This window comes from Lipotes vexillifer, unplaced genomic scaffold, assembly GCF_000442215.2.
Source record: "Lipotes vexillifer unplaced genomic scaffold, Lipotes_vexillifer_v1.1 scaffold899, whole genome shotgun sequence".
NCBI classification, from domain to species: Eukaryota; Metazoa; Chordata; class Mammalia; order Artiodactyla; family Lipotidae; genus Lipotes; species Lipotes vexillifer.
Genome location: NW_006784311.1, coordinates 634,122 through 658,817, shown reverse-complemented (window position 1 = coordinate 658,817; position 24,696 = coordinate 634,122). Strand labels below are relative to the sequence as shown.

General features: G+C 53.1%; 2 protein-coding genes and 1 non-coding gene across 3 annotated transcripts in view; 1 reads left to right on the top strand and 2 right to left on the bottom strand.

Moving 5' to 3' along the window:
* Positions 1 to 10,107: 10,107 nt before the first annotated feature.
* On the bottom strand, positions 10,108 to 10,180 carry TRNAG-CCC (transfer RNA glycine (anticodon CCC)). The gene has a single exon. It is a non-coding gene; the product is annotated as a tRNA-Gly (tRNA).
* Positions 10,181 to 17,409: 7,229 nt separating this feature from the next.
* Positions 17,410 to 18,210, bottom strand: TMEM187 (transmembrane protein 187). The gene has a single exon (XM_007456671.1). It carries the CDS (start codon positions 18,208 to 18,210, stop codon positions 17,410 to 17,412), a length of 801 nt encoding a protein of 266 aa, XP_007456733.1.
* A 5,320-nt stretch (positions 18,211 to 23,530) lies between these two features.
* Positions 23,531 to 24,696, top strand: part of HCFC1 (host cell factor C1) — a 22,334-nt gene continuing 21,168 nt past the window's right edge. The window contains exon 1 of the mRNA XM_007456670.1: positions 23,531 to 24,255. Coding sequence (XP_007456732.1) covers positions 24,063 to 24,255 — 193 coding nt within the window. The 5' untranslated portion in view covers positions 23,531 to 24,062. The remainder of the gene's footprint in view (positions 24,256 to 24,696) is intronic.

Here is a 24,696-nt window from a genome sequence, read left to right as displayed (position 1 = left end):
AGAAGAAGTCGCCAGAAGTTTTTCTTGCGCCTCCCATTCCTTCACTCACACCAGCTAACCAGCACGTCTTATCTCCTTCCACACTGTAGATTTCTCCCCTCTGCCTCGTTCCATCTCCATAGCCCTGCCTTGGCCAAACCGCCGTCAGCTCTGTCATGGCTGGCTGCAGCTGCCCGCATCCTGCTGCGGGGACCCTGCCCCTGCCTGGCCCTCCAGCCTTCTCTCCTACCAGTCGGGTCTCTTCACAAAACTCAGAGGTTAAACTGTGCTGTCAGTCCAGACAGATCTGTGCCCGGGCAAAGCCAGAGCGAAGTCCAAGCAAACCTATGTCCCTTCACTTCTCTCTCCGTTGAAGGTACGAACTGTACTAAGTTCCACCGCTAACGCTGGGTGGTTTTTTTGGTTTGCTTTGTGCTCTACGGGCCATCAGTTGCTGTGGCAACCTGGAGTAAACACTTGCGAAAGGAAGCTTTCTTTGCACGGTCAGCGGGAGGGTCCAGGCTGGCAGAGGGCAGGGGACCCGTGGTCTCCTAGGGACAGGAGAGCAGAGAGACACCGCTCAGCTAGTGACACATTAGAAGAGACCGTCGACTTGTCCCATCACCTTCATTTTTTATCATCTCACCAGGTTGCAAATGTGACATCAGAAATACTCCCTCGCTGTTGTTTTTCTAGAAGAGAAAGTCAGCAGGCACAAACAGCGAACGGAGACCTCCCTCCTGGGTTGGGTTTTCTGCTGAGTCACCGCCTTAATGGCTCCCCAAGATGACTGGCTCCCCCTCTCTTAGCCTGTTTCTAAGGCAACCAGTGAGCAGGCTGGGAGCAAAGCCAACCTGGGATCAGGAGTCCCATTCCTGGCTACCATGTGGTCATTTTTTCCTAGCCAGAACACTGCCTTTTAAAAATACCTGCTTTTTATGAAAAATCCCAAACAGTACATGAGTGTAGTGTACAAAGGAAGACAAACCCCTTCTCACTTTCCCCGCCTGCATCTCCTCCCCCAGAGCAGAGGGCAGCCGCGCAAGCCTCAGTGGTCCACATCCTGAGACCCAGACCACGCTCGCCCCCCTGTAGCCAGCTGGGCCCCCAAAGGCTGTGCCCTGGTGCGCACACTGTCTGGATATACTATCAAGTGACGTAAGTGGTCCTCTGCGGAGAGTCAGGTTGTTTCCAGTTCTTTCTTCTGTTTGTGCTTTTGCCACCATAAACAGTCCTGCATCCTCGCATGTGTATTTTTACACACTTAGGCAAGGGTGTTTTTTAGGTGAGGCCCTCAGGAGCTGGATCACTAGGTCACTTTGGTACGTGTAGCCCACGTGGCCTCCAAAGCACCAGGTATTGGCAAAAGTTTCACCTTTGCAATCTTTTTGGGATTTTTAATGTTTATTTATTTATTTAGCCAGTGCCGGGTCTTAGTTGCGGCACGCGGGATCTTCCCTGCCGCGTGCGGGATCTTCGTTGCTGTATGCGGACTCTTAGTTGCAGCATGTGGGCTTCTTAGTTGCAGCATGCGTGTGGGATCTAGTTCCCCAACCAGGGATCGAACCTGGGCCCCCTGCATTGGGAGTGTGGAGTCTTACCCACTGGACCCCCAGGGAGCTCCCCACCTTTGCAAATCTAATCGGTGAGAAGGCATATCTTGCTTTTTATTTTCGTTTCAGTGTAAGTGAGGTTGGACGTTCTTCACTGGTTTGCCTGCATTGGCCTTTTTTTTTTTTTCTTGCGTTATGCGGGCCTCTCACTGTTGTGGCCTCTCCCATTTGCGGAGCACAGGCTCCGGACGCGCAGGCTCAGTGGCCATGGCTCACGGGCCCAGCCGCTCCGCGGCATGTGGGATCTTCCCGAAACGGGGCACGAACCCGCGTCTCCTGCATCGGCAGGCGGACTCTCAAGCACTGCGCCACCAGGGAAGCCCTGCATTGGCCTTTTGAATTTCTTTTCACGTGAGCTATCTAGTCATATTCATGGTTAGATTCCACTGGGCTATGGGTCTTTTTCTTATTGGTACGGAGAGTTCTTTCCATAATCGAGATCATATGTGTTACAAGTATTCTATCCTCATTTGTGATGTGTCTTTAACTTTGTTCCTGGTACTTTCCACTCAGAAATGTACTAATCTTCACCTGTCAGAATGGCCATCATCAAAAAGACCACAAATAACAAATGTTGGCGAGGATGTGGAGAAAAGGGAACCCTCGTGCACTGCTGGTGGGAATGTAAATTCGTGCAGCCACTACGGAAAACAGTATGGAGGTTTCTCTAAAAACTAAAAATAGAGCTACCATGTGATCCAGCAATTCCATTCCTGGGTACATATCCAAAGAAAACGAAAACACTAATTTGAAAAGATTCATACAGCCCAATGTTCATAGCAGCATCATTTGCAATAGGCAAGATAAGGAAGCTACCTGAGTGTCCAACAGATGAATGGATAAAAAAAGATGCGGTATATGTATACAGTGGAATACTACTCATGGGTTAAGGAGGAAATTTAAATCTTTTAAAATACTAAATACCAAATGTAACCTTATGCCAGTACATTTGGAATAATAGCTTATTTTTTAAAACATTTATTTATTTATTTACTTACTTACTTACTTACTTATTTATTTATTTATTTTGGCTGCACTGGGTCTTAGTTGCGGCACACGGGCTCTTCGTTGCGGCACATGGGATCTTTAGCTACAGCATGAGGACTCTTAGTTGCGGCTTGTGGAATCCAGTTCCCCAAGCAAGGATCAAACCCGGGCCCCCTGCATTGGGAGCGCAGAGTCTTACCCACTGGACCACCAGGGAAGTCCCTATGCTGGCGGTACATTTGAAATTCTAGATTAAATGAATGATTTTCTTTGAAAAATAAAAATCCCCAAAATTGTCTCAAAAAGTAGAAAAACTGAGTACAACAAAAGTCACATATGATGTGGAATCATATGCAAAGGGCCCGTGTTCAGCAAATTGTTCTCACCTTTCACAGAGGCATTCCCGCGGTGGGACAAGCCCAGGGATCCCCTAGTGTAAGCAGAAATGAGGCTTGGGGACCCTCCCCAGCTGAGGCCTGTTGGGGGCTGAGGCCGCGTCTGCACCCGCTCCCCATACCCCGTGTGGCCATCTGGCTTCGGACCATTCTGCATCTTGGGCTAATTAACCTGGGAACCTAACACCACCGCCTATGCTGAGGATGTGTGCGTGGTCCCTTGCTACCTGTGTGCAGCCACCAGAGCCACTAGAGGGGACCAAGGGGGCAGACTCCCCAAAATGACCACCAGAAAAACCTGTTGATCAGGCAAAGCTGAGTTTACTGGACTCACTGCCAAGGCAATGAGGAAGAACACCCGCCTCGACAGAGGAACCTAGAAGAAAGGCTCAGAGCCTTAGAGCCGCGCAGTGATTTCCAGGTGGGAACTGGGGACAGGGCTTTGGATTGGTGGACACAGCCGAGGGGCGGGGCTCCACCCAGGGTTGGGTTACAGTCTTACCTTCCTAGGGCAAGTCTGTCCTGGAGCCAAACGCTAGTGTACTCTGCTCCGTTCCCAGTTTGACAAGGCAATGGGAAAGGATGCCCAGTCCCAGAATTGTTCGTCGTGGGGACAGGGTGGCCTGTTTGTTCCCAGTGCAGCTTAACACAGGACCAGGAAGGACACAGGACTGGTGTCAGATTTCACAAGTAAGACCCCCTCGGCCACTGTCGGCCCCCACTCACTCCCCTGGGAGGCCACCAAGATGACTTGTTGGTCAAAAAAGGCCAAGGTCATTGCAGCCTGCAGTAAGAGAGACCACGACCTTGACAGAGCCTTAGAGGCTTCTTGGAGGGGCGAGGTCAAGGGTGAGGTGTTTTGAATTAGGTTTTTCCAGTCTGGTGTAAGGCAGGTCTTTCAACCAGGGTGTCTGATTGGGATGGAGCAAAGCCAGCTCAGGATTGGCGGGCCCTGCCAAGTGAAGGCTTTGAAGGTAACTGGGAGGGCTCTGAAGAGCCCCGCTGAGCCTGCTGTGGTTCTTGGCTGGAGGCTGTTACCCTGATGAGGGCCGCTTGAATAATCTAATGTTTGGACAAATGGATTTTGAGGAAGCTCCTGAAATCAACAATAGAGTTATTTGCAACTTCCGGGTCCTAGACAAGAATTTCCGGGCATAGTACAGGCACCGGGAGCTAAGGGCTGGGCGATCGTTGTGGTTTCAGTTCTCACCTGAGCAGGTCAGAAGCTGCCCTGGTGGTGGGGGAAGCCACCTCTCCCTGGGGCTGGCTGAGAGGCACCTTCCAGCACAACCGGCCCTCCCACAACCAGGCAACGAGGGCCACCGGTGGCGGCGCTGTAGCATTGGAGGGGAGCACATGGGCGGCTTGCCCTCGGCAAAGCCCAGGGAGGGGTGGCCCCAGAGAACCAACCCTGGAGACCAGAGGTGCTCGAGTCATCCCCATCTCATCTGGAAGTGGCGGAGCTCCTGGTGCTGGGGGACCTGGGTGAGCCAGGGCGGCCCGGCCCTGCCACCATCTGGCATAGTGAGGAGACGGTGCGTTTCAAGTGGGCTGTCTCGCTGACTTCTACCCACAAGGATGTCCTACTGAGGGACCCCCCAGCAGCAAGAGCCGTGGGGTAGGCAGGGTCGAGAGGCGAGGGTCAAGGCGAGCCCGAGGCGGACGGACTCCTGGGCAGGGGAGAGATTTGAATCAGGTACAAGGGGGATGTTTGGAAATGAACACCATTGGATTTAAGACCCAGAATGAGACTGACTACGATGAAAAGTGACGGACTCGGCCTCCCATTTCTTAAGGGGGATTTACTACAACCCAATGGAGGGGGCAATTGCTGGTAAAAATAAAACCATTTTCATGCATATGCTTCCAAGGAGTTGAGACTACCTGCGAAGGCTGGTTAAAGGCATGAAGCCCGATCCTAAAACCAGACAAGCCCAAAGAGAAAACCATGCCCGGTCTCAGATCAGACCCAGCACAGAACGCCAGGATCCGGGCTGGCGAGGCCTGCCTCACGTGCCATCTCAGCAGCCCGGACCAGAGACACACCTCCCTGAGTGATGCGAGGCCCAGTTGCCGAAAGGAACAGTGACCCCCAGCAAAGGAGACTCGAGACTGTCAAGTTTTCTCGTTCTTGGTGTGGCTTTAGGAAACGGGGGTGGAACGGGATACCCCGCAACGTTTCCTAACTTCTTTTTTCGTAGAAACCCGCCCCTTTTTTGGTGCGGTGTTAATTTTCTAACCAGCCAACTGACCGCATTTCCTTATGTTTTAGAATTCTTTTTTCAGTTGATTATCTTGGACCTTTCAGTTGTACAATCACCCTATTTACAAATAATGAGAACTTTGTCGTTTCCAACACATATTCCTTGGATCTTTTCCAATGTGAAATAATAATGCTGATCGATCGTGGGATGTCGTCTTTCACCGTGAAGCATAGCGTGGCCTTTTGGCTTGAGAGACATAGACCTCAGCTTCTGAAGCTACTAGCGTCTGTTTACGGATTTCACTGTGCAAAATTGGGTGGAGTAATGCTTCCCATCCCACTTGTTCTTCCAGAACGCTTCCACTCCCCCATCAAAAAGTAGAGTCCCCTTGACCATGGAGTCTGGCAGAAGGGACTAGTGACATCCAAGGCTGGGTCCGTCTCTCGAGAGGCTCACCACCCTTGGAACCAGGTGTCGAGCGGTGAGGAAGGTGACCCGGAGGTCACGTGTGCAAAGGAATCAGTGCCCTCTGTCACCCCAGCTGAGCGCCCAGCTGCCATCCAGCACCCACTTGCTCTTGGTGGGCTGGCCCCGGCCGACACCACATAGAGCAGAGATGAGCCCTGCCCACGCTGCAGATCCACCAGCAAAACGGACACTTGGCATTGTTTCAAGCCACCGTTTTTTTGTTTTGTTTTGCTTTTTTATTTTTGGGCCGCACCGTGCGGCATGTGGGTTCCTAGTTCCCCAACCAGGGATCGAACCCGCGCCCCCTGCATTGGAAGCACGGAGTCTTAACCACTGGACCGCCAGGGAAGTCCCTTAAGCCACCGTTTTGGGGTAGTTTGTTGTGCAGCCGTAGTGAACTGGAATGTCATCTATTCCACTTCCTCTCTTATTAAGCGAATTGAATTTTACCAAATACCTTTTTCCCTTTTTTTTTTTTTTTCTTTCTTGCGGTATGCGGGCCCCTCACCGCCGCCGCCTGTCCCGTTGCGGAGCACAGGCTCCGGACGCTCAGGCTCAGCGGCCATGGCTCACGGGCCCAGCCGCTCCGTGGCACGTGGGATCCTCCCGGACCGGGGCACGAACCCGTGTCCCCTGCATCGGCAGGCGGACTCCCAACCACTGCGCCGCCAGGGAAGCCCTCCCTTCATTTTTTATTGTGGTAAAAATATGTATAAAATTTACCATTTTGACCACTTTTAACTGTGAGTTCAGTGGCACTTAAGTTCAGATGCTTCACACTGGTGTGCAGCCATCACCACCATCCATCCGCAGAACTCTTTTCATCTCCCTAACTGAAACTCTTGTCCCCGTTAAACAGTAATTCCCCCTCCCATCCCTCAGGCCCTGGCACCCACCATCCTACTTTCTGTCTCTACGAGCTGGGCTACTCTAGGCACCTGATAGAATGGAATCATACACTCTGTCCAGTTGTGTCTTGGTTTATTTCACTCAGCACGATGTTTTCAAGGTTTGTCCATGTTGAAACGTGCATCAGAATTTCCTTCCTTTTTAAGGCTGAATGACATTCCACTGTGTGTCTCTACCATGCTTTGTCCATTCATCAGTTGATGGACAGTTGGGTTGCCTCCACCTTTTGGCTATTGTAATGCTGCTGTGAACAATGGTGTACAAATATCTGTCCCAATGCCTGCTTTCAATTCTTTTGGGTGGATACCCACAAGTGGGATTGCTTCAAATACCTTTTGACAACTATTGATGTCCTGTTTTCCTCCTTGGACGTATTAATATTACTAATTATAGTAACATCATTCCTAATTGAATCATCTCTGCACTCTTGGAATGAACTCCACTTGGTTATGGTATATTCATTTCTTAATCTGCTTTTGGATTGTCTGAGCTAATTTTTAATTTTTGAAATGTGCATCAACATTTCAGTGAAAAGGATCTGCAGTTTCCTTTGTGCTGTGTGTGTGTGTGTGTGTGTGTGTTATCTTTGTCAAGTCTGGAAACCAGATCATACAGTTACTCGGGCCAGAAGCGCCCACTGAGCACCAGACACCGGCCTGGACCTTCGGAATGGAGCCCGGACAGGGAGCCACAGGGAGTCTGCCTGTGTGCTGCTCTTGTGCTTCTGGGAGAAGGTTCCTTCGGTTTCATCAAACACACTTGGAAGCTTGTCTTTACTTTCTGGGGTCAAGGTCGGCGACGTAGGTTTCCCCGCCTCCCAGCTGCCAAGCCGCAGAGAATCTGGGCGACGCGAGGCCACAGCTCTGAACAAGAAGGCAGCTGGCCTCGGGGTGTCGGCAGAGCGGCGCTCGCTCCAGAGGCTCCCCGGGGGGCCCCCCCCCCCCCCCCTCCCCCCTCCTCCAACAGCCCCGCCCCCGCCTCCTGCACAGCCTCGTCAGTCGCGGGGAAACGCAAGAGAAAACCGCAGTGACAGGGCTGTGCACACACACCAGGATGACTAACACTAAAAAGACTGGTCATGCCAAGTGTCGTCAAGGGAGTGGAGCCAGCCGCGGTGCAAAGTGGGCCAGCCACTTCAGATGACCGCTGGCCGGTTTCTTATGACTTGAGCTTCACCTACCCCCAGGAAGCCATTCCGCTGTAGGTGTGTGCCAAAAAGAAAGGAATGAGCACGTCCATACAAAGATTGTACCTGCGTGTCCACAGCAGCTTTCTTTATAGGAGCCCCCAGTTAAATGCCCATCAACAGACTAACAGATCAATAGAGCTGTCGGATATCCATATCGCCTACTACTACTCAGTAATAAAAAGGAATCAATGTGCTGATATGTGTATGAATGTCACATGCTGTAAGCTTCCATCTGTATGAACTAGAACGTGCAAAACCGATCGGGGTGATAGAGGTCACAGTAACGTTTAGTTCGGGGCTTGGATTGATGGCGCCTCCGCTGTGTGTATGGAAAGTCCAAGTGATTACACTTAATGTGTTTTGGGTCAATAAAAATAATGCGGATACGTGAGCCCCTAAAGCTGTAAATTTTACTTTAAGTAACATTTTCAGTATCACCCACCACTTTTATTATTTCGTTCTTTTTATTACTGTAGTTCTAAGTATTTTAAAATTCTCCTTACGATTTTTTTTAACCTTCGCAATGTGTGGCAATTGTGTGTCTGTCTGTGTGTGTGCACATGCGTGCACCGACTTCTAACCTAATCACACTGTCTTCAGATACAGTGGTCTGACAACCAAGCTTCCAACTTGCCATCGTCTTCAGACACCACTTGCGGCCATGGGGGCAGTCAGGGTGCCCTTAGTCACTCGCTCCTTCACATTTTCTGAATCTTCACGGAACTGTTGTCTGCTTGACCTAAATACCTTCTAGGAAAGCCCATGGAAACCTCCCTCTACGGTGCTAGATTTGTCTATTTCTCCCTGGAGTTCTGTCAGTTTTTGCTTTATATATTTTAAACCTATTTTAACATTATTCCTAAAATGTTCTTGTTTTGTCTGATATTAATATAACCACGCCAGCTCCCTCTTGGTTAGGAGGTGCCGAGTATATCTTTTTTCTCCTTTCACGTGTGATCTTTCCGCAGACATATGCTTTAGGTGAGTGTCTAGTAAACAGCATATGCCTGGAGGTTGTGGTTTTGATGCAGCGTGACAATCTCTGTAATCTCTGACAGTTCCCCGATCTGAAGTCCTCTCAGAGGTGACATCTGTTGTTTGTTGTGTCAGCCACCCCAGAAGCCCCGCTAGTGGGGCTGGCTCAGCTCGTTGTGGGTGTCACAGGCTCAGCTCCACCACCTGTTTGGGTTGTACAATATAAAGAACAGTCTGGAAAGAAAGCCCATCTGAATGGCAAGGACAAATAGTTTCAAATGGAAAACGTTTCCGAATGGCTGCCCAGCAAGGGTGGGGCGCTCTCTGGGGAAGCTGAGTGGCCCCGTGACACAGCCAGGTGCGTGTGCCAGTGCAGTGCCGATGAGAGGGTTTTGAAAATTAAGAATATATTTTCAAAGCATAATGAGATCCCACGTCATGCCCACGAGGATGCTTATAATCAAAATCAGTAACAAGCTTTGTGTGCTGCGGTGGGAACCGTGCGGCCGCTCCTTGAACAATTCTGCATGGAATCAGCCCCCCTCCCAGCATGGCCACTCCCAGCTACTGACCCAAGAGAAAGGAAAACACCCTGTCCGCACGGAAACTTAGGCACAAATGTGCAGAGCAGCATTACTCATAAGAGCCAAAGGTAGAAACAACCCGAATGTCCAACTGATGACTGGATAAGCAAAAGGTGGTCTTACCACACCGTGGAGGACTACACAGCCGTCAAAGGGAACGCAGTACTGATAGATGCTGCAACATGGATGAACCTCGGAAACATGATGCTGGGTGAAAGCAGCCAGACACAAAAGGCCACATGGTGTATTCAGTCTATTTATACGAAAGGCCCAGAAGAGGCACATCCAGAGCGGCAGAAAGTAGATGAGTGGCTGCCAGGGACTGGGTGGCAGTATGGGAAGACTGCTAACAGGCCTGGGGTTTCTTCTGGGGTGATAACAGTGTTCTGGAATTCATGGTGATGGTTGCACAGAATATACTAAAAAACACTGGAACGTACACTTTATTGTTTTTATTTATTTATTTATTTTTTGTGGTACGCGGGCCTCTCACTGTTGTGGCTTCTCCCGCTGCGGAGCACAGGCTCCGGACGTGCAGGCTCAGCAGCCATGGCTCACGGGCCCAGCCGCTCCGCGGCATGTGGGATCTTCCCGGACCGGGGCACGGACCCGTGTCCCCTGCATTGGCAGGCGGACTCCCAACCACTGCGCCACCAGGGAAGCCCGAACGTACACTTTAGAAACGTGAATTGTATGGCATGTGATTCCTATCTCAATTATTTATTTATTTACTTATTTAGCCTGCACCGAGTCTTAGCTGCGGCATGCGAGATCGTTTAGTTGCAGCGTGCATGTGGGATCTAGTTCCCCGACCAGGGATCGAACCCGGGCCCCCTGCATTGGGAGCGCAGAGTCTTAGCCACTGGACCACCAGGGAAGTCCCTCAATTTTTAAACGTATTTTCAAAATGAAATTTGGCTCCCAAGCCATGGTGGCAAGGACTCTAATTACAAATAACAACGTAGCAGCCGAGAGCAGGGAGGGAATTCTGAAGCCCCAGGGCCAACCCCACGTTGGCCACTTCCTACCTCCACAAACTTGAAGGTTATTCAACTTCTCTAAACTTACTTTCCTCGACAGTAAGCCCTCAGTAACCATTAGCTACTCCCAGTATGATTCGTGTTTCCTCATCTACAGTGCAGCCCAAGAGATGCAGCTCCGGGCTGGGGAGAGCGGCCAGGACCCACAGCTGGTTCTGAGCAGACACTTTGTCCTGAGCTGCTTTTATGGGTCACCTCGACCAGTACTCACAACCAGCCATGCCGTATGAGAGGGGAAACTGAGGCACAGAGGGCTGACAAAACGTATTCAAGGTGTCTCAGCTAGTGAACTACAGAGATCAATGTCGATTTTTAAAGTGTAGTTAAATACAGATAACATCAAGTTTACCACGTTAACCATTTTTCAGCGCCCAGCTGGGCGGCATTAAGTACGTTCAGGTTGGTGTGCAGCCATCCCCACCATCCATCTCTAGAACTGTTCATCTTCCCCAAGGGAAACTCTGTCCCCATTAGACACTAACCCCCCCTCCCCCTCCCCCAGCCCGTCCCCCCCAGCCCGTGCCCCCCCATCCTACTTTCTGTCTCTAGGAATCTGACAGCTCTAAGCAGCCCATACAGGTGGAGTCATACAGTATCCGTCCTTTGTGTCTGGCTGATTTCCCTGACCATGATGCCTTGTAGGTCCAGCCATGTTGTAGCAGGTGTCAGAACGACCTTCCTTTTTAAGGCTGAATAACGTTCCACTGATTGGATGGACCACATCTTGTTTGTCCATTCATCCATTGATGGACACTTGGGTTGCTTTCATGTTTTAGTTATTGTGAATAATGCTGCTGTGAACACAGGTGTACAAGCATCTCTTCAAGACCCTGCTTTCCCTTCCTTTTTCTTTTTTTTTTGAATTTTTGAATTTTATTTTATGGATTTTTTTATACAGCAGGTTCTTATGAGCTACTAGTATGTACACATACTAGTGTACATTTGTCAATCCCAATCTCCCGATTCATCACACCACCACCCCCCGCCCCCACCATTTTCTCACCTTGGTGCCCATATGGTTGTGCTCTACATCTGTGTCTCTATTTCTGCCCTGCAAACCGGTTCATCTGTACCATTTATCTAGGTTCCACATATGTGCATTAATACACGATATTTGTTTCTCTCTTTCTGACTTCCTTCACTCTGTATGACAGTCTCTAGATCCATCCACGTCTCTACAAATGACCCAATTTCGTTCCTTTCTATGGCTCAGTAATATTCCATTGTATATATGTACCACATCTTCTTGATCCATTTGTCTGTCGATGGGCATTTAGGTTGTTTCCATCTCCGGGCTATTGTAAATAGTGCTGCAGTGAACATTGGGGTGCATGACTCTTTTTGAATTATGGTTTTCTCCGGATATATGCCCAGTAGTGGGATTGCTGGGTCATATGGTAATTCTATTTCTAGTTTTTTGAGGAAACTCCATACTGTTCTCCATAGTGGCTGTATCAATTTACATTCCCACCAACAGTGCAAGAGGGTTCCCTTTTCTCCACACCCTCTCCAGCATTGGTTGTTTGTAGATTTTCTGATGATGCCCATTCTAACTGGTGTGAGGTAATACCTCATGGTAGTTTTGATTTGCATTTCTCTAATGATTAGTGATCTTGAGCAGCTTTTCATGTGCCTCTTGGCCATCTGTATGTCTTCTTTGGAGAAATGTCTATTTACGTCTTCTGCCCATTTTTGGATTCGGTTGTTTGTTTTTTTAATATGGAGCTGCATGAGCTGTTTATATATTTGGGAAATTAATCCTTTGTCTGTTGATTCGTTTGCAAATATTTTTTCCCATTCTGAGGGTTGTCTTTTCATCTTGTCTGTAGTTTCCTTTGCTTTGCAAAAGCTTTTAAATTTCATTAGGTCCCATTTGTTTATTTTTGTTTTTATTTCCATTACTCTAGGAGGTGGATCAAAAAAGATCTTGCTGTGACTTATGTCAAAGAGCATTTTTGCTATGTTTTCCTCTAAGAGTTTTATAGTGTCCGGTCTTACATTTAGGTCTTTAATCCACTTTGAGTTTATTTTTGTGTATGGTGTTACAGAGTGTTCTAATTTCATTCTTTTACATGTAGCTGTCCAGTTTTCCCAGCACCACTTATTGAAGAGACTGCCTTTTCTCCATTGTGTACCCTTGCCTCCTCTGTCATAGATTCGTTGAGCATAGGTGCGTGGGTTTACCTCTGGGCTTTCTATCCTGTTCCATTGATCTATATTTCTGTTTTTCTGCTTTCTCTTCTGTTGGGGAGATACCCAGAAGTGGAATTGCTGGATCCTATGTTTGATTTTTCCAGGCAACCTCAATTTTAAGCTGGGAAAGGCAAACCATAAGGAAATGAAATTCTAGTTCACTGCCATCAGAGCAGCAGACAGTAACTCCTCTCCCAGTACTATGTGCTGGTGAGGCCACGGAGCAACGGGAACTCTGATGGGCAGTCATTTCAGCAACCACCGTGGCGAGGGGTTTGGCAATTTCTAGTTCAGCTGAAGTGCAGATGTGCTGTGCACAGGCAGATCCCCTAGCGACGTGCTCACACGTAGGCAGAGAGGCCCAGACAGCTGCACCAAAGGAGGAAGTACCCTGATGGGCAGCCAGGAGACCTGGGGAAAAACACCCACAGATCCAGTCCCGAAGCCGCTGGGAGACGGATCAGGGCCACGTGGTGCACCTAGGGAAGGTTACAGCACGTGCGAGACGGCAGTGCACACTGCTGGTCATCTCCCCCCGCTCCCCCGTAGGAAGGGTCTCGGAACGTGTTGGGGAGTGGACTCCACCCAACTCCAGACGGTGGTTGCCTCTGGGGCGGGAGAGTAGGGTCAGGCCCCTGTGTGATCTGTTAGGCTGTATGAGAAAGGAGAGGCAGAAGTAAAACCACAAGTCAGCGGTTCTGAAGATCCAAGTGAAAGGCAGGAAACGGAAGAAAAGACTAGAAACACATGAAAACGGTTAGAAGGGCCTGCTGCGCTAGCAGGGCGCGGGCTGCAAACAGCAAGCAGGCTTGGGGAGCTTTACTGGGCTGCGGGCGCCAGGCCCCAGAATTCAGCGCTTAGCAGAGAGGCAGCCAGGGCTCCAGGGGCACCTGGCAGCTGAAAACACCGGGAAACCAAGACCCACTTAGAAGGGGAAGAGGCGCTCTCGAATTTCATAGCTATTTGGGGGCTCGCTCGGGAACAGAAATTGCCTAGTTTATGTTTACCCAAAGATTTCTACTCATGGAGGCTTTCGGAGGTGAGAGGGAAATGTTTACCTGTGGGACGTGCCCGATTTTAAGTGCCGAGACACAAAATCTCCTTTGTCCCCCAGGCTGCGATGACACATGCTCCACGGGGTTTGGGCATTTCCTCTCCGCCAGGGAACATGATTGTGAAGGGCTCCAGTCAAGAACAGTTTGGTGAACTGTCCTGTTAACGGTGATGACAGCTGCACTGTTTTGTTTCTGAATGTAACTTTCAACTATTTTATGAGTATTAGTCTCAATAATTTTATAATTAACTTTTTATAATGAAAACTACTTGAAACAGCTATAGGGGATGTTAAGATTTGACAAAACTACCTGATGTATAGACAAGAAACCCAAAAGCTACAAAGAAAAAGACAGACATTTAGACATCCATGACTGGGGAAACCTTCAGCCACGTTCCTTTAAGATGCCCACAAAGGCAAAAGACAAATGAGATTAACAAAACGTACGTATCATCTGTATGACAGATGAATGGTTAATGTTTATAGTGTAAAACAAGCTCCTGCAAACTTTTGGAAGAAAAAGTCCAATAATGAGGGGAGGATATAAACCAACAACCTACAGAAGCATAAATCCGAACTTCCAACCGTTGTGCACAACTGTGCGTGCGTGCGTGCGTGTGGAGGGGCACGAGTTAAATTCACAACGAGGTCTTGCTTTGCCCCCAGTCAGATTGGCACAAAATGGAGAAGCCCCCTGACGCCTTGCCCAGCCTCTCTCATCGCCGTTAGAAACTGAACCATAATGTCAGTGGGAAAGGCAACCCGGGTGCCCCTGATCCTGACCCAGAGGAAGGCGAGCTCCAGGGCGAAGGGGCAGGCACAGGAGGTTGGGGTGAGGGCGGCCGGCATAGACGCCACTGCAGCAGCGCGGGGCCGGGGGCGGCATCTGGGCCCAGCACCGTGAGTGGGAAAGACAGGTGCAGGGGGTTGTGCCCCATGCTGGGGCCACCGCAACCCTGATGGCGCTCTCAGGTGGCTCGTCGTCCCCACCGTGAGCCTGTATACCTGCACGATCAGAGCAAAACCAATGCCACCACTTTCACCGGGAGCAGATCCCCAGGCCACGTGTGGGGAAGTGAGGAAGAGGCCAGGTGGTGCCGCCCCTGTCACTGCTTCCCGGGAGAGGTGGGGCATCACAGCAGAAGGGCCTGGAGGCCGCCGGCCTTTCTTTCGGATGCTCAGTGTTGAAAGCTTCAGCAAAGTTGCACGTGTATAGTTTCAGTTTCTGTGAAATGAGGGCGCTGCGCAGATGGTTTCTGAGATCCCTCCCAGCTTCGGAGCCTCTAAGCCGTTAGGCCAGACGCAGGGGGAGGGCCCGTCTGGTAACCATTGGCTTCTCTGCTTTCTGGGGGGCAAGTTGCAGAGGAAAGAGCAGAGCCCAGAGGGGGCCCGGCCGCCAGCCTCCGTCCTCCGGCATCTCGGACATCGCGGGCACCCTCGCGGCCTGGGGCAGGGCTGAGGCTGGCTGAGGCCCCGGCCCCGGCAGCCAGGACTCACCAGGGCTGCAGGGGACACAGGAAGCTGCGTGGCTAAGGCTGGCCACACTTTGAGAAATGCTGATCAAAAACAGGGGGCAGAGAGAGAAGGTTCCAGGCCTCTGGCTTTGGTTGGATGGGTTCAATATAGGGTCGTCTGATTTAGCAAATCAGCAAAAATCAGCAAAAAACGACAGAACACACAGTGAAACCTGAATTTCAGATAAACAATGAACATTTTTTTAGTATAAGCACATCTCATGAGACACTGGGGACGCACTGGTACTAAAACATTATTTGATGTCCTGCATTTCATCTGACCACCTTGGGCTTCCGGAGGTTTCTGCCCCATCCGAGGTGTCCCTTCCACACGAGTCTCTCCTTTGTGTGGAGTCCACCCCGCCCAGGGTCTCCCCAGGCCCCAGAGTGGAAAAGACCCCCTGCGGTTCCCCACCTTCCCTCCCTCCCCCTGGCACAGTGGTGTTCGTAGTTCTTCATGAAACAGTCCTGAATCACCCTGATCTCAGCGTGACACCTGTTTCCTGTGGGGACCCAGCCTGACACACGAGTGGAATGAAACCCAGAAGGTTCCCAGGGTTATTTATTAAATAGGTATTGGTAAAAATAAAATAAAATAAAATAAAAACAACAAAATAAGTTATGGGTGCTTGCGGCTCAAAGGTATGGAATGAACGAGGCTATGCAAAGCCCCAATTCTCAGGGGATCCACTCTGTCAAGGAAGGAAACAGCAACTAAGAGAGAGGTAGCCAAGCAGGGGGGGAATCAGAGCCCACCCCACATCAGAGCCTGGTCCTCCCCCATTCCTCCACACTGCCACCTCCGTCTCTAACTGAGCCACCCGAGAAATCATGTCTTTCCCCTCCCTCCCTCTGGCCTCCTCGAGGAGATGCCCATAGGCTTCTTCCTCTTCTAGGACACACGAAGCCTTCGAGACAACTGCAGTGGAGCAAAGCTGCTTGCCGAAGCAAATGCTGGCCGTGCTCTTCAAAGCCGGCGGGCCCCGCCGCGGGCCCCAGTCCTCAGGGGAGGGGCAGAGGCAATGATCACTGACAGGATTCTTCAGGTAACAGCCTGGTTGAGACCCGCCACCCACTGGAGATGTGCCCAGAACAGAACATCCTGCCCAGGTACCCGGTTTCAAAAGCACCTTGGTAGTCATGGCAACGATCCACATGCCAACCCTCGAGGCTCCAGGGAGAGGGGCCTCAGGGGACACTGAACAGATGCCTGTGGGCTGCCCGTCCTGAGACGCCATTCGGCAGGGACAGGACATCCTCTCCCTTCTGCCCTTGCCTTTGTCTTCAAAGACCAGACGCGCCTTTCCCGTGACGGGGAATGAAACAGGTGTCTAAGGAACACGTTAACAAGCGGGCAACCCAAAGGCAGAATCCTCAGCATCTCTTGGGCCTCAGTGTACCCCCACCCAGGGGGGAGCTCTCTTGTTCAAACATCATCGTCTGCATGAGAAGCACGCTTTGGGGTTGAAAGATGCCAACTCCATGGCCCTACGCTGGGATGCCATCAGGGGATCATGGTTCCTAAGGACCTGGGTTTCTCCGTGGGTGACAGACACTTGACACTTCAGTAACCCTAGCTGCTGAGGACATCTAAGCTATACCCTGGCTCTGAGAGAAGACCCGGCAAGCAACATTCTGTTGGGGATTCAACTTTTGACATTTGTGGGTGTTGCTCCACAGAGGATCTGAGGTGATGTGACTTCCATGTGACCTGCTGTCAGCTTGGCAGTCGCAGATGTCACAGTGAGTTAGTGCTCTGGACTTCGGATTTCCCCAGCAGTCTGCTAGGCGCGTGTGTTTACTATGACTCAGTCTCCCTGAGGCCAGGTACCTCTGGAGACGCTCATTTGTAACCCCAGCACCTGGCCTGGCACGCCAGCCAGAGGCTACCCTGCCCCACTGTCGCCAGCCCATGCTTGTAGCCCGCATCCCAAAGCAGACAACCATTCTTTGTCCAACCGTGAGTCTGATGGATTTCTTGGGGTCATTTCCCCCCAACATTTTATTTTGAAAAATTTCAAACTACAGAAAAATTACAAGAATAGTAAAATGGAACCCCACATCCAGGCCCTTAGATATTTGCCTTAACCCTTTGAAAGTAAGTTGCAGGCAGCATAACATTTCATAATGTTGAATATTCATACTCAGAGTATTGAAGCCCATAAGTTTGAAGGAGGGGGCAGTCTTCTGTCATCATCCTATCTTGTTGCACCCAGGACTCTGAACACTGATGACAGGATGCCAGCGGAGGGCACATTTTGATGTTAGGGTGGGTCAGCGGCCGGAAGCACCTTCCTTCCACACTTTAACGCATCTTCTCCGCAGGAGGGCATCTTCGGCAGGTGTTTACGTTGGTCATGAACAAGAAGGCAAAGTGGAACTGGAGCACATCGCAGACTTTGGACCAGAAGTGGCCCGTGAGCCGCTGGAAGAGACGCCACTGCGAGAGCTCGTGGTCACACAGCTTGAGGAGCACAAACCCCAGGCAGCAGAGCACGCCCAGAGCCAAGAACTTCCCCGTTGAAGCGCTGCCGTGGCGGCCCTGAGTGCGCAGGGCCTGCCCCACAGCTGCTGTGATGTGTACGCCCAGCGCCACCTCAAACCCACAGGGGTGCAGCAGGACCAGGCTGTAACTGCACAGGGAGAGGCCCTCGACAGCCAGGAACAGCCAGGGCTTCCAGCCCCTGTCCAGGAAGAGGCACCAGGCCACCGGCCATGCAAAGATGGGCAAGGTGAGCCACTGGTCCAGCACGGCGGTGGGGCACGTCTGCATCGTGATGCGCAGCCACTGAACCGGGCCGTAGACCAGGGCCATGCCCGCAAAGACGTCCTTCATGTAGCAAGCCTTCCGTGCTTCTGTGGGGCCTCCCGGGGCGCTGGCTTTGCTCTGCAGCCAGTACATCCCCAGGAGCACGTAGGCCACGTTAACGAGCGAGTTGAAGGGCATGGCCAGGAAGGCAGGGAGGCTGGCGACCGGCGCTTCGGCGTACTGCTCATGGCCCACTGGGACAGAGACACCTGCGAAAACACCGGCGTGGACGGTGGCCGCGCAGAGGCAGCTGACCAGGGCCACGTGCAAGAGGGCCTGCCACGACTCGGGCTTCATCTGGAACCCTATGTGTGACCGGGGTCGGAGAGCTTAAGAGAGCAGACGTCTCCACTGTTATTTCAGAATTCAGATAAACAGTTTTTTTTTTTTTGTTTTTTTTTTTTTGCAAAACACTCCTCGGCCTCCCAGCTGAGCCAGCAGGAAGAATTCCCCGTGATTTCCGACGCAGATGCTGCGGCCTTGCCCCGCGTGGAGGTGGTGGCCCAGAGGAAGGCGAGGGTTCTGCCGATTGGTTGGCACCAGTGGAGGATCGTTCTGCCTTCTTCCTTTGTGGTTACAAAAACAGTGTAGTTAAAGAGTGTGGGTAGAAATAAAACCATCCGAAAAAGAGCCTCCATCTTCCCGATTCTCAGCCTCAGGATCCACCAACAGTTTTCATCAAAAAAAAAAAAAAAAACCCACAGAAATAAAAGTGCAGGAATACCCACAGTCCATTCACCTTCTTATGCATGGCCTCTAGAAGGCTCTAGAACCCTCTTTCACCTAGAGGTTTTGTGCCCCTCTCTCCTGATACCTATGCTGTTGTTCTTTCATCTGTGTGCTATAAAAATCCCGCCCCTTGCCCTAGTTCCCTTCGAGCCACTGCATTTAGAGACTTAAATCTTTCCTAGGTCTGCTGTTAAAACTCAGAATGGGCTTTTCCACCTCAGTGGCATTACAAATGTGGAAGTTTCCAAGCCAGTCCCAAAGCCCTTTGAACCAAATACCCAGTTAAATGAGAAACCATTAGCTGTGGTCCGAGTTCTGGGATCTAAGGCAAGGATGGCGGGGGTGGGTAGGAGGAGGGCGGGGGGAGGACTCCCTTCTGCTTTTAGGTGTGAATCCAGGTGGCACAGGGAGCCATCCCCCATTGGTTCACCCTCCTGCCTGCCCCTGAAGTGCCCCGCCTTTCAAAATCACCTTCTGTCCTTGGCTCACAAGAAAACCTTCCACTTCCTGCAGTCACAGAAGCAGTCCGATAATTTCAAAACAATGTGGACTTTTCATGGACGGTCAACTGCTCTGGGGCCTGCTGCAGTGTAAGCTGGCCTGGTAGCCAAGAGATGTATTAATATCAACAAGAGAAGAGGTTCAATGCCCTGAAAGTGACTCAGAGCGAAGACAGCAATCAGGCAGGCAAGCATGGGGACGAGAGGGTCTGTCCATGTTCAAAGCCCAGCGCCCCCAGCTACGAACCGTGTGATCTTGGGCCTTAACCCTTCCGGGCCTCAGTTTGCATACCTGCAGAATGGGGATGCTACCAGTACCTCCCTGCAGAGTCGTGGTGTGAACTAAATGAGTCCTTAGATATGTAGACCACAGTTTATTTCTGAGGCCCAATGTCCACCTGCCCTCCTGCAGTTCAGGCCCTGAAAGGGCCGGGCAGGGTCTGATTCTGTGCTCGCCCTCCACTGCTCAGCGAAGACCTGCTCAGTTTCGGTTCAAGCCCCAAACCAGCACCCCTGCTCTTTTTCCTCATCCTCTTTGCCATTTCACTTCTCAGACTGGCCGTGGGGCCCACGTGGAAGACCCGGGACGGGGCCCGCTGGGTGTCTTGGTGACCCTTCTGGCCCCCATCCTGCCTTGGGGGCCTGTTGCTAAGGGGACCGGCATTTCCACGAGGGAACTGCAGGCCTTGTCCTGACCGCCACCTCAGCACGCAGCGCTGTCTCACGCCTCCCCGCTGCGGCTTCCGGTTAAGGAGCCTCTAGGCTGGGGGGCTGCCCCTGCCCCGGGCTTCCCACTTCCAGGCTGGCCACCGCTAACGTGGTCTGCACACAGCAGCCCCCAGCATCTCCCTCAAGGGCCGCCCCTGCTTAGCACCCTTCAGTGGCCGGCTCTCCACTCACGCACGATCACGCCCCAACCTCTTGGCCAGACGCCAAAGTGCCATGCTCATGTAGTCCTGCGGGTCCCTCCTGTGCCTGGCCTGCTTACACCCTCAACTCGGCTGTGGCTTCCGCTCTGGCACCGGCACTTCCCCATTCCACTCCTGAGTCTGGCTGGGACACCAGCTGAGGCCCGGCCTCGCATCTCCAGGTCCTTCCCTGGCGCCACCTGGGGCCCGACTCCCTGGTGTGAAGAGCCAGGCCTCCTGGGCCCCACGCGGCCAGCGCTAGCCTGACCCTCTCGTCTGCCAGCCAGCATGGGGGAGAGCTGGGGACCGGAGTCCAACACTGTCAGCTTGATAGACAAGGAGGCCCAGGAAGGGCGTGGAAAGTGACTCCTCTCCGGCTGCTGGGCAGAGGCTACTGAGCCCTTGCGCAAGCTGAAAGCGACGTGTAATCAAACGAACTTCCCAAGTCCACCAGGAAGGCCAGGCTGGGTACCTTATGGCCTAGCTCCTCCGTACCCCTGAGGTGCTGTGACACTTGTTATATGACTCCCAAAGTTCTTCCCAGCTTCCCCCGGCACATGAAGGTCCGAGGGCTCTGCCCTGGTCTGGTGCTGGGGTCTCTGGGGGAAGTCCTGCAAAACGTGACAATCTCCTGGCTAAGGGGTTAAGCCGTGTTCCTTAAACTCTCCTGCTTCCGCAGTCTGTATGCATTGAAGCAGGAGCCACTGTCACGTGTCACAGTGGTGGTTTCTTTGGCCTGTATCATTTATGACAACTGCTTATTGTGCCCGTGACTACCCTGACCACCTTGTTCCCTTTCTGCGGGTAAGGGGACGCCAGTCTGAGGGCTGTACCATGGGACACCAGCAGCAAGAGAGCTCAATCTGGGCCACTTGGATGCCCAAGGAGCCTGGAACTACCATAGTGATTCTTGAACTCTGTGGACAGAATCACTGAATGTGGCTAAGGCGCCTGGGAACCAGCAGCTTGGCTTCCTTATTTTACAGGGGAAGGAGTTGGGGCCAGAGAGGTGACGTGAACGGACAAGGTCACCTAGGGCAGTTGGTGGCACAGAAACACAGATGAGGGCTCTTGTCCTTTGGCTGTGTCACAGGACTCTTTGGCCTTTTCTCAAACAAATGCTTTCAAATGCATAAACTAAAACAGAATTACAACAGAAACTTAATATGTCGAAAGACAGTTATTAAAGTATTTTTGAAAATGTATGATATAGTAATATACGTGCTTCTTTACTAATAGGTTAAATTACAGGATCTATGGGCAGGTTGAATAACTACAGTAATTTCTTTTTAAAAATAAATTTACTTATTTTAGTTATTTATTTTTGGCTGCGTTGGGTCCTATTGCTGCAAGCGGGCTCTCTCCAGCTGTGGTGCGCGGGCCTCCCACCGCAGTGGCCCCTCCCGCCGCGGAGCACGGGCTCCAGGCACGCTGGCTTCAGTAGTTGTGGCATGCAGGCTCAGTAGTTGTGGCTCACGGGCTCTAGAGCACAGGCTCAGTAGCTGTGGTGCACGGGCTTAGCTGCTCTGCGGCATGTGGGATCTTCCCGGACCAGGACTCGAACTCATGTCCCCGGCCTTGGCAGGCAGATTCCCAACCACTGCACCACCAGGGAAGCCCAACTACAGTAATTTCAAAGCAGTTATTCTGTAATAACTTGTAATTTCTTTAATTTCAGGATATCTACAAGAAAATTTATATGATCTCAAATGATCTGTCATTTCCTTTGGTGACACAGTCACCAGGCTAACGCTCTGTGCTTTGCTGCCTACACTTGTAATTGCGGCAAAGGCCAAATTTCGGCTGGAGGTTGGTGAATGTAAAGATCAAATAAAGATGAGAGAAACAGGAAAAATCATCTGTTGTCATTCCAAGAGCCCGGACAGCAGCGCATTACACCCTGCGTCTGGCAGTGAGCATGACAGTGCAGCGACCAGACAGCCTCCTGCAAGATTTGGAACATCGGGGTGATGACAGTACCCACCTCTCAAGGTTGCTGTGAGAGAACTTACAGGATTGGCGCGAAAAGGCCAGCGATCACCATCCGGGTATTTTGCCTCTCGCTTCGCTGGGGGAAATTCAAATCTCGAAAAAGGGCGGAGCCGAAAGGCGGCCGTGCGCCTGCGCGCGGGGCGGGGCGCGGGGCCCTGGGAAGCAGGCGGGGCGGGGTGACGCGAGGTGACGCGGGGCGATGCGGACCGCTCCCGCGCCCGCCCGCTCGCCTCAGGCGCCGCCAGCCTGGCTGCCCGCCCGACAGCAGGAGGGGCGGCGAGCGGCTCGGCGCGCGGCGGCCCCGCTCTTTTTCTCGGGGCGCCGTTGGTCGCGGCGGCGCCCCCGCGTGGGGGCGGGACAGCAGGCCTGGGAGCCTGGGAGGGCTCCGCCCCCGGCGTGGCGCGCCAGGCCGCGTTACCGCTCGCTCCCACCCCGCCTCCGGCTCCCCTGGAGGCGGGCTTCGGGCCACCTTTCCGGAGGCAGCTGGGCGTGCGGAGCAGGAAAACGTCCGCTCCCCGGTCCGAGGCCTGACTCTAATGTCTCCGTCAGCCACCCTCAGCAACCTGTGCCCTGTCCCCACTGCTAGTTAAAGCGATTCCTCTGGCGTGCGTCCCTTCAGCGACCCAGGGGGCAGTCCCCAAGGGGGCGGGGCCAACGGCGTCTGAGGCATTCTCATCCGGGCATTCCCCAGATGCCGCAGCCGCCATCTTTGTTTTGTGCTGAAAGTCGCTACTGACGCCCGCGGACGGCCGGGCGAGGGGAAGTGGCAAGATGGCGGCTCCCAGGGCGGAGGCGTGGAGGCGCGCTTCGGCGGCCCCAGGGCTGGGGACGCCTGTGCCTGACCCGAGCGCGGCCTGACCCCAAGCAAAGCGCGCAGCGGCACCGGCCCCTCGCCGCGAGGCAGCGCGGGGTTCTTTTAAGAAGCCTCGGCCGGGAGGAGAAGCCTGCGAGGGCGGGGTGTGGGGGGAAACAGTGACGTCGCCTGACTCCGCCCCCTCGCCCGACCGCCGCCGCCGCCATGTTTAGTTGTTACTTCTTCACACAAGATGGCGGCTCCCAGGGAGGAGGCATGAGCGCCCTGCCGTTACCGCTCCTCCTGCCGTACAGTTGCCACTTCGGGGCCTAACTCTGCCTCTTTGAAGCGGCTCCTGTGGGAAGGAGTCATAAGGAGGGAAGCGAGGATCGGACGCTGCCTTGCGTTTGGTTTGCAGTGGAAGAACTGACCCAAGAGGAAGAGAATAGGGGGGAAGGGGGAGCTAATCTCAAGATGGCGACTCCCAGGGCGGCAGGCGCAGCCTGAGCAGCAGAGGCGGACTAAAGGGAGACGCTCGAGACCTCACGAGCCGTACGGCGCGAGCCTCCGAGCAGCCCTCGAGAACTCAAGCTCGTTTCACTGGCCTCCGGCGCGCCTCTATTCTTTACAAGTGTCGAGGCTGTTTAGGGAGCGGCCTCTGCACTAAGCGCTGGGCGGGGAAGCGGGACGGTCTCAAGATGGCGGCTCCCACAATTGTGGTCTGAGCTCCGGCGGGGCTGGGACAACCGCGGCGCTTGTGGCTCATTTCCACCCGCCCCGGAAGCCGGCCAGTGCAGGAGACTTGGGGAGGGTGTGGGAACCGGGCCGGGGCTCCGCCATTTCCGGCGGGGGAGGGCTACGATTGAGGAAGGGAGGAGAGAGAGGCGGCTCAAGATGGCGGCTCCCAGGGCCTCCCGCTCGAGCTTCTAAGTGGGAGCTCCCAGGCAAGTAGTCAGGGCGGCGGGACTCGGCGGCCTCCAGCTTCTCGGGTCTGGGCGCTCGACAGCTTCAGGAGGCTCTTAAGGAGACGTGGTGAGCGAGAAGAAGGGGAAGAGTAGAAGAGAAGGAGAATAGTTAAGATGGCGGCCTCCATGGAGCCGTTCACCGCTGTGTGAGGAGCCGCTTCTCTGTGAGAGACGCCTTAGACGAAAGGGGGTGTGTGTGAGTGGAATTGGGGGCCTCCCTTCTCGCTTGGTGACTTTTTCCACCGCGCCCTTTCCCGGAACTATGGCTTCGGCCGTGTCACCCGCCAACTCGCCAGCAGTGCTCCTGCAGCCCCGCTGGAAGCGAGTGGTGGGTTGGTCGGGTCCAGTGCCCCGGCCCCGCCACGGCCACCGCGCCGTGGCCATCAAGGAGCTCATCGTGGTGTTTGGCGGCGGCAACGAGGGGATAGTGGACGAACTGCACGTGTACAACACGGGTGAGTGCAAAGCCCGCTGGGTTCTCGGATCTTTCCCTCCTCCTTTCATCTCCTCCCTCTCCCTCCTCTTCCCTCCCTCTGTCCCCTTCCTCCGTCTCCCGCCCTCTCCCCCCCTCCTCTGCGGGCCTCTCCCCCGCCTCCTGCTCCCCCTCTCCGTCCGCGCCGAGGTGCTAGTTCTCTCCTCCGAGGCGGGTTGCCCTGCCCGGCACCTCTGCTGTCCCTTTGCTCTTTCCCATTCTTACAGCCCTGATTCCCATGTGTTTGAGAGGCGCTTTTCTTTATCGGAGAGGAAGCCTGTACCCTGGCTGCTGAGGGAGCGGGGGCGGCGCCCGCGGCGGTGACTTCAGACAGACACCGTTACCCCCGCCAGGCGGGCGGATGCGTCCCTTTGGCGCAGAGTCCCACCCCCTTCCTCCCTCCTCCTGCGCCTGGTCCGCTCCT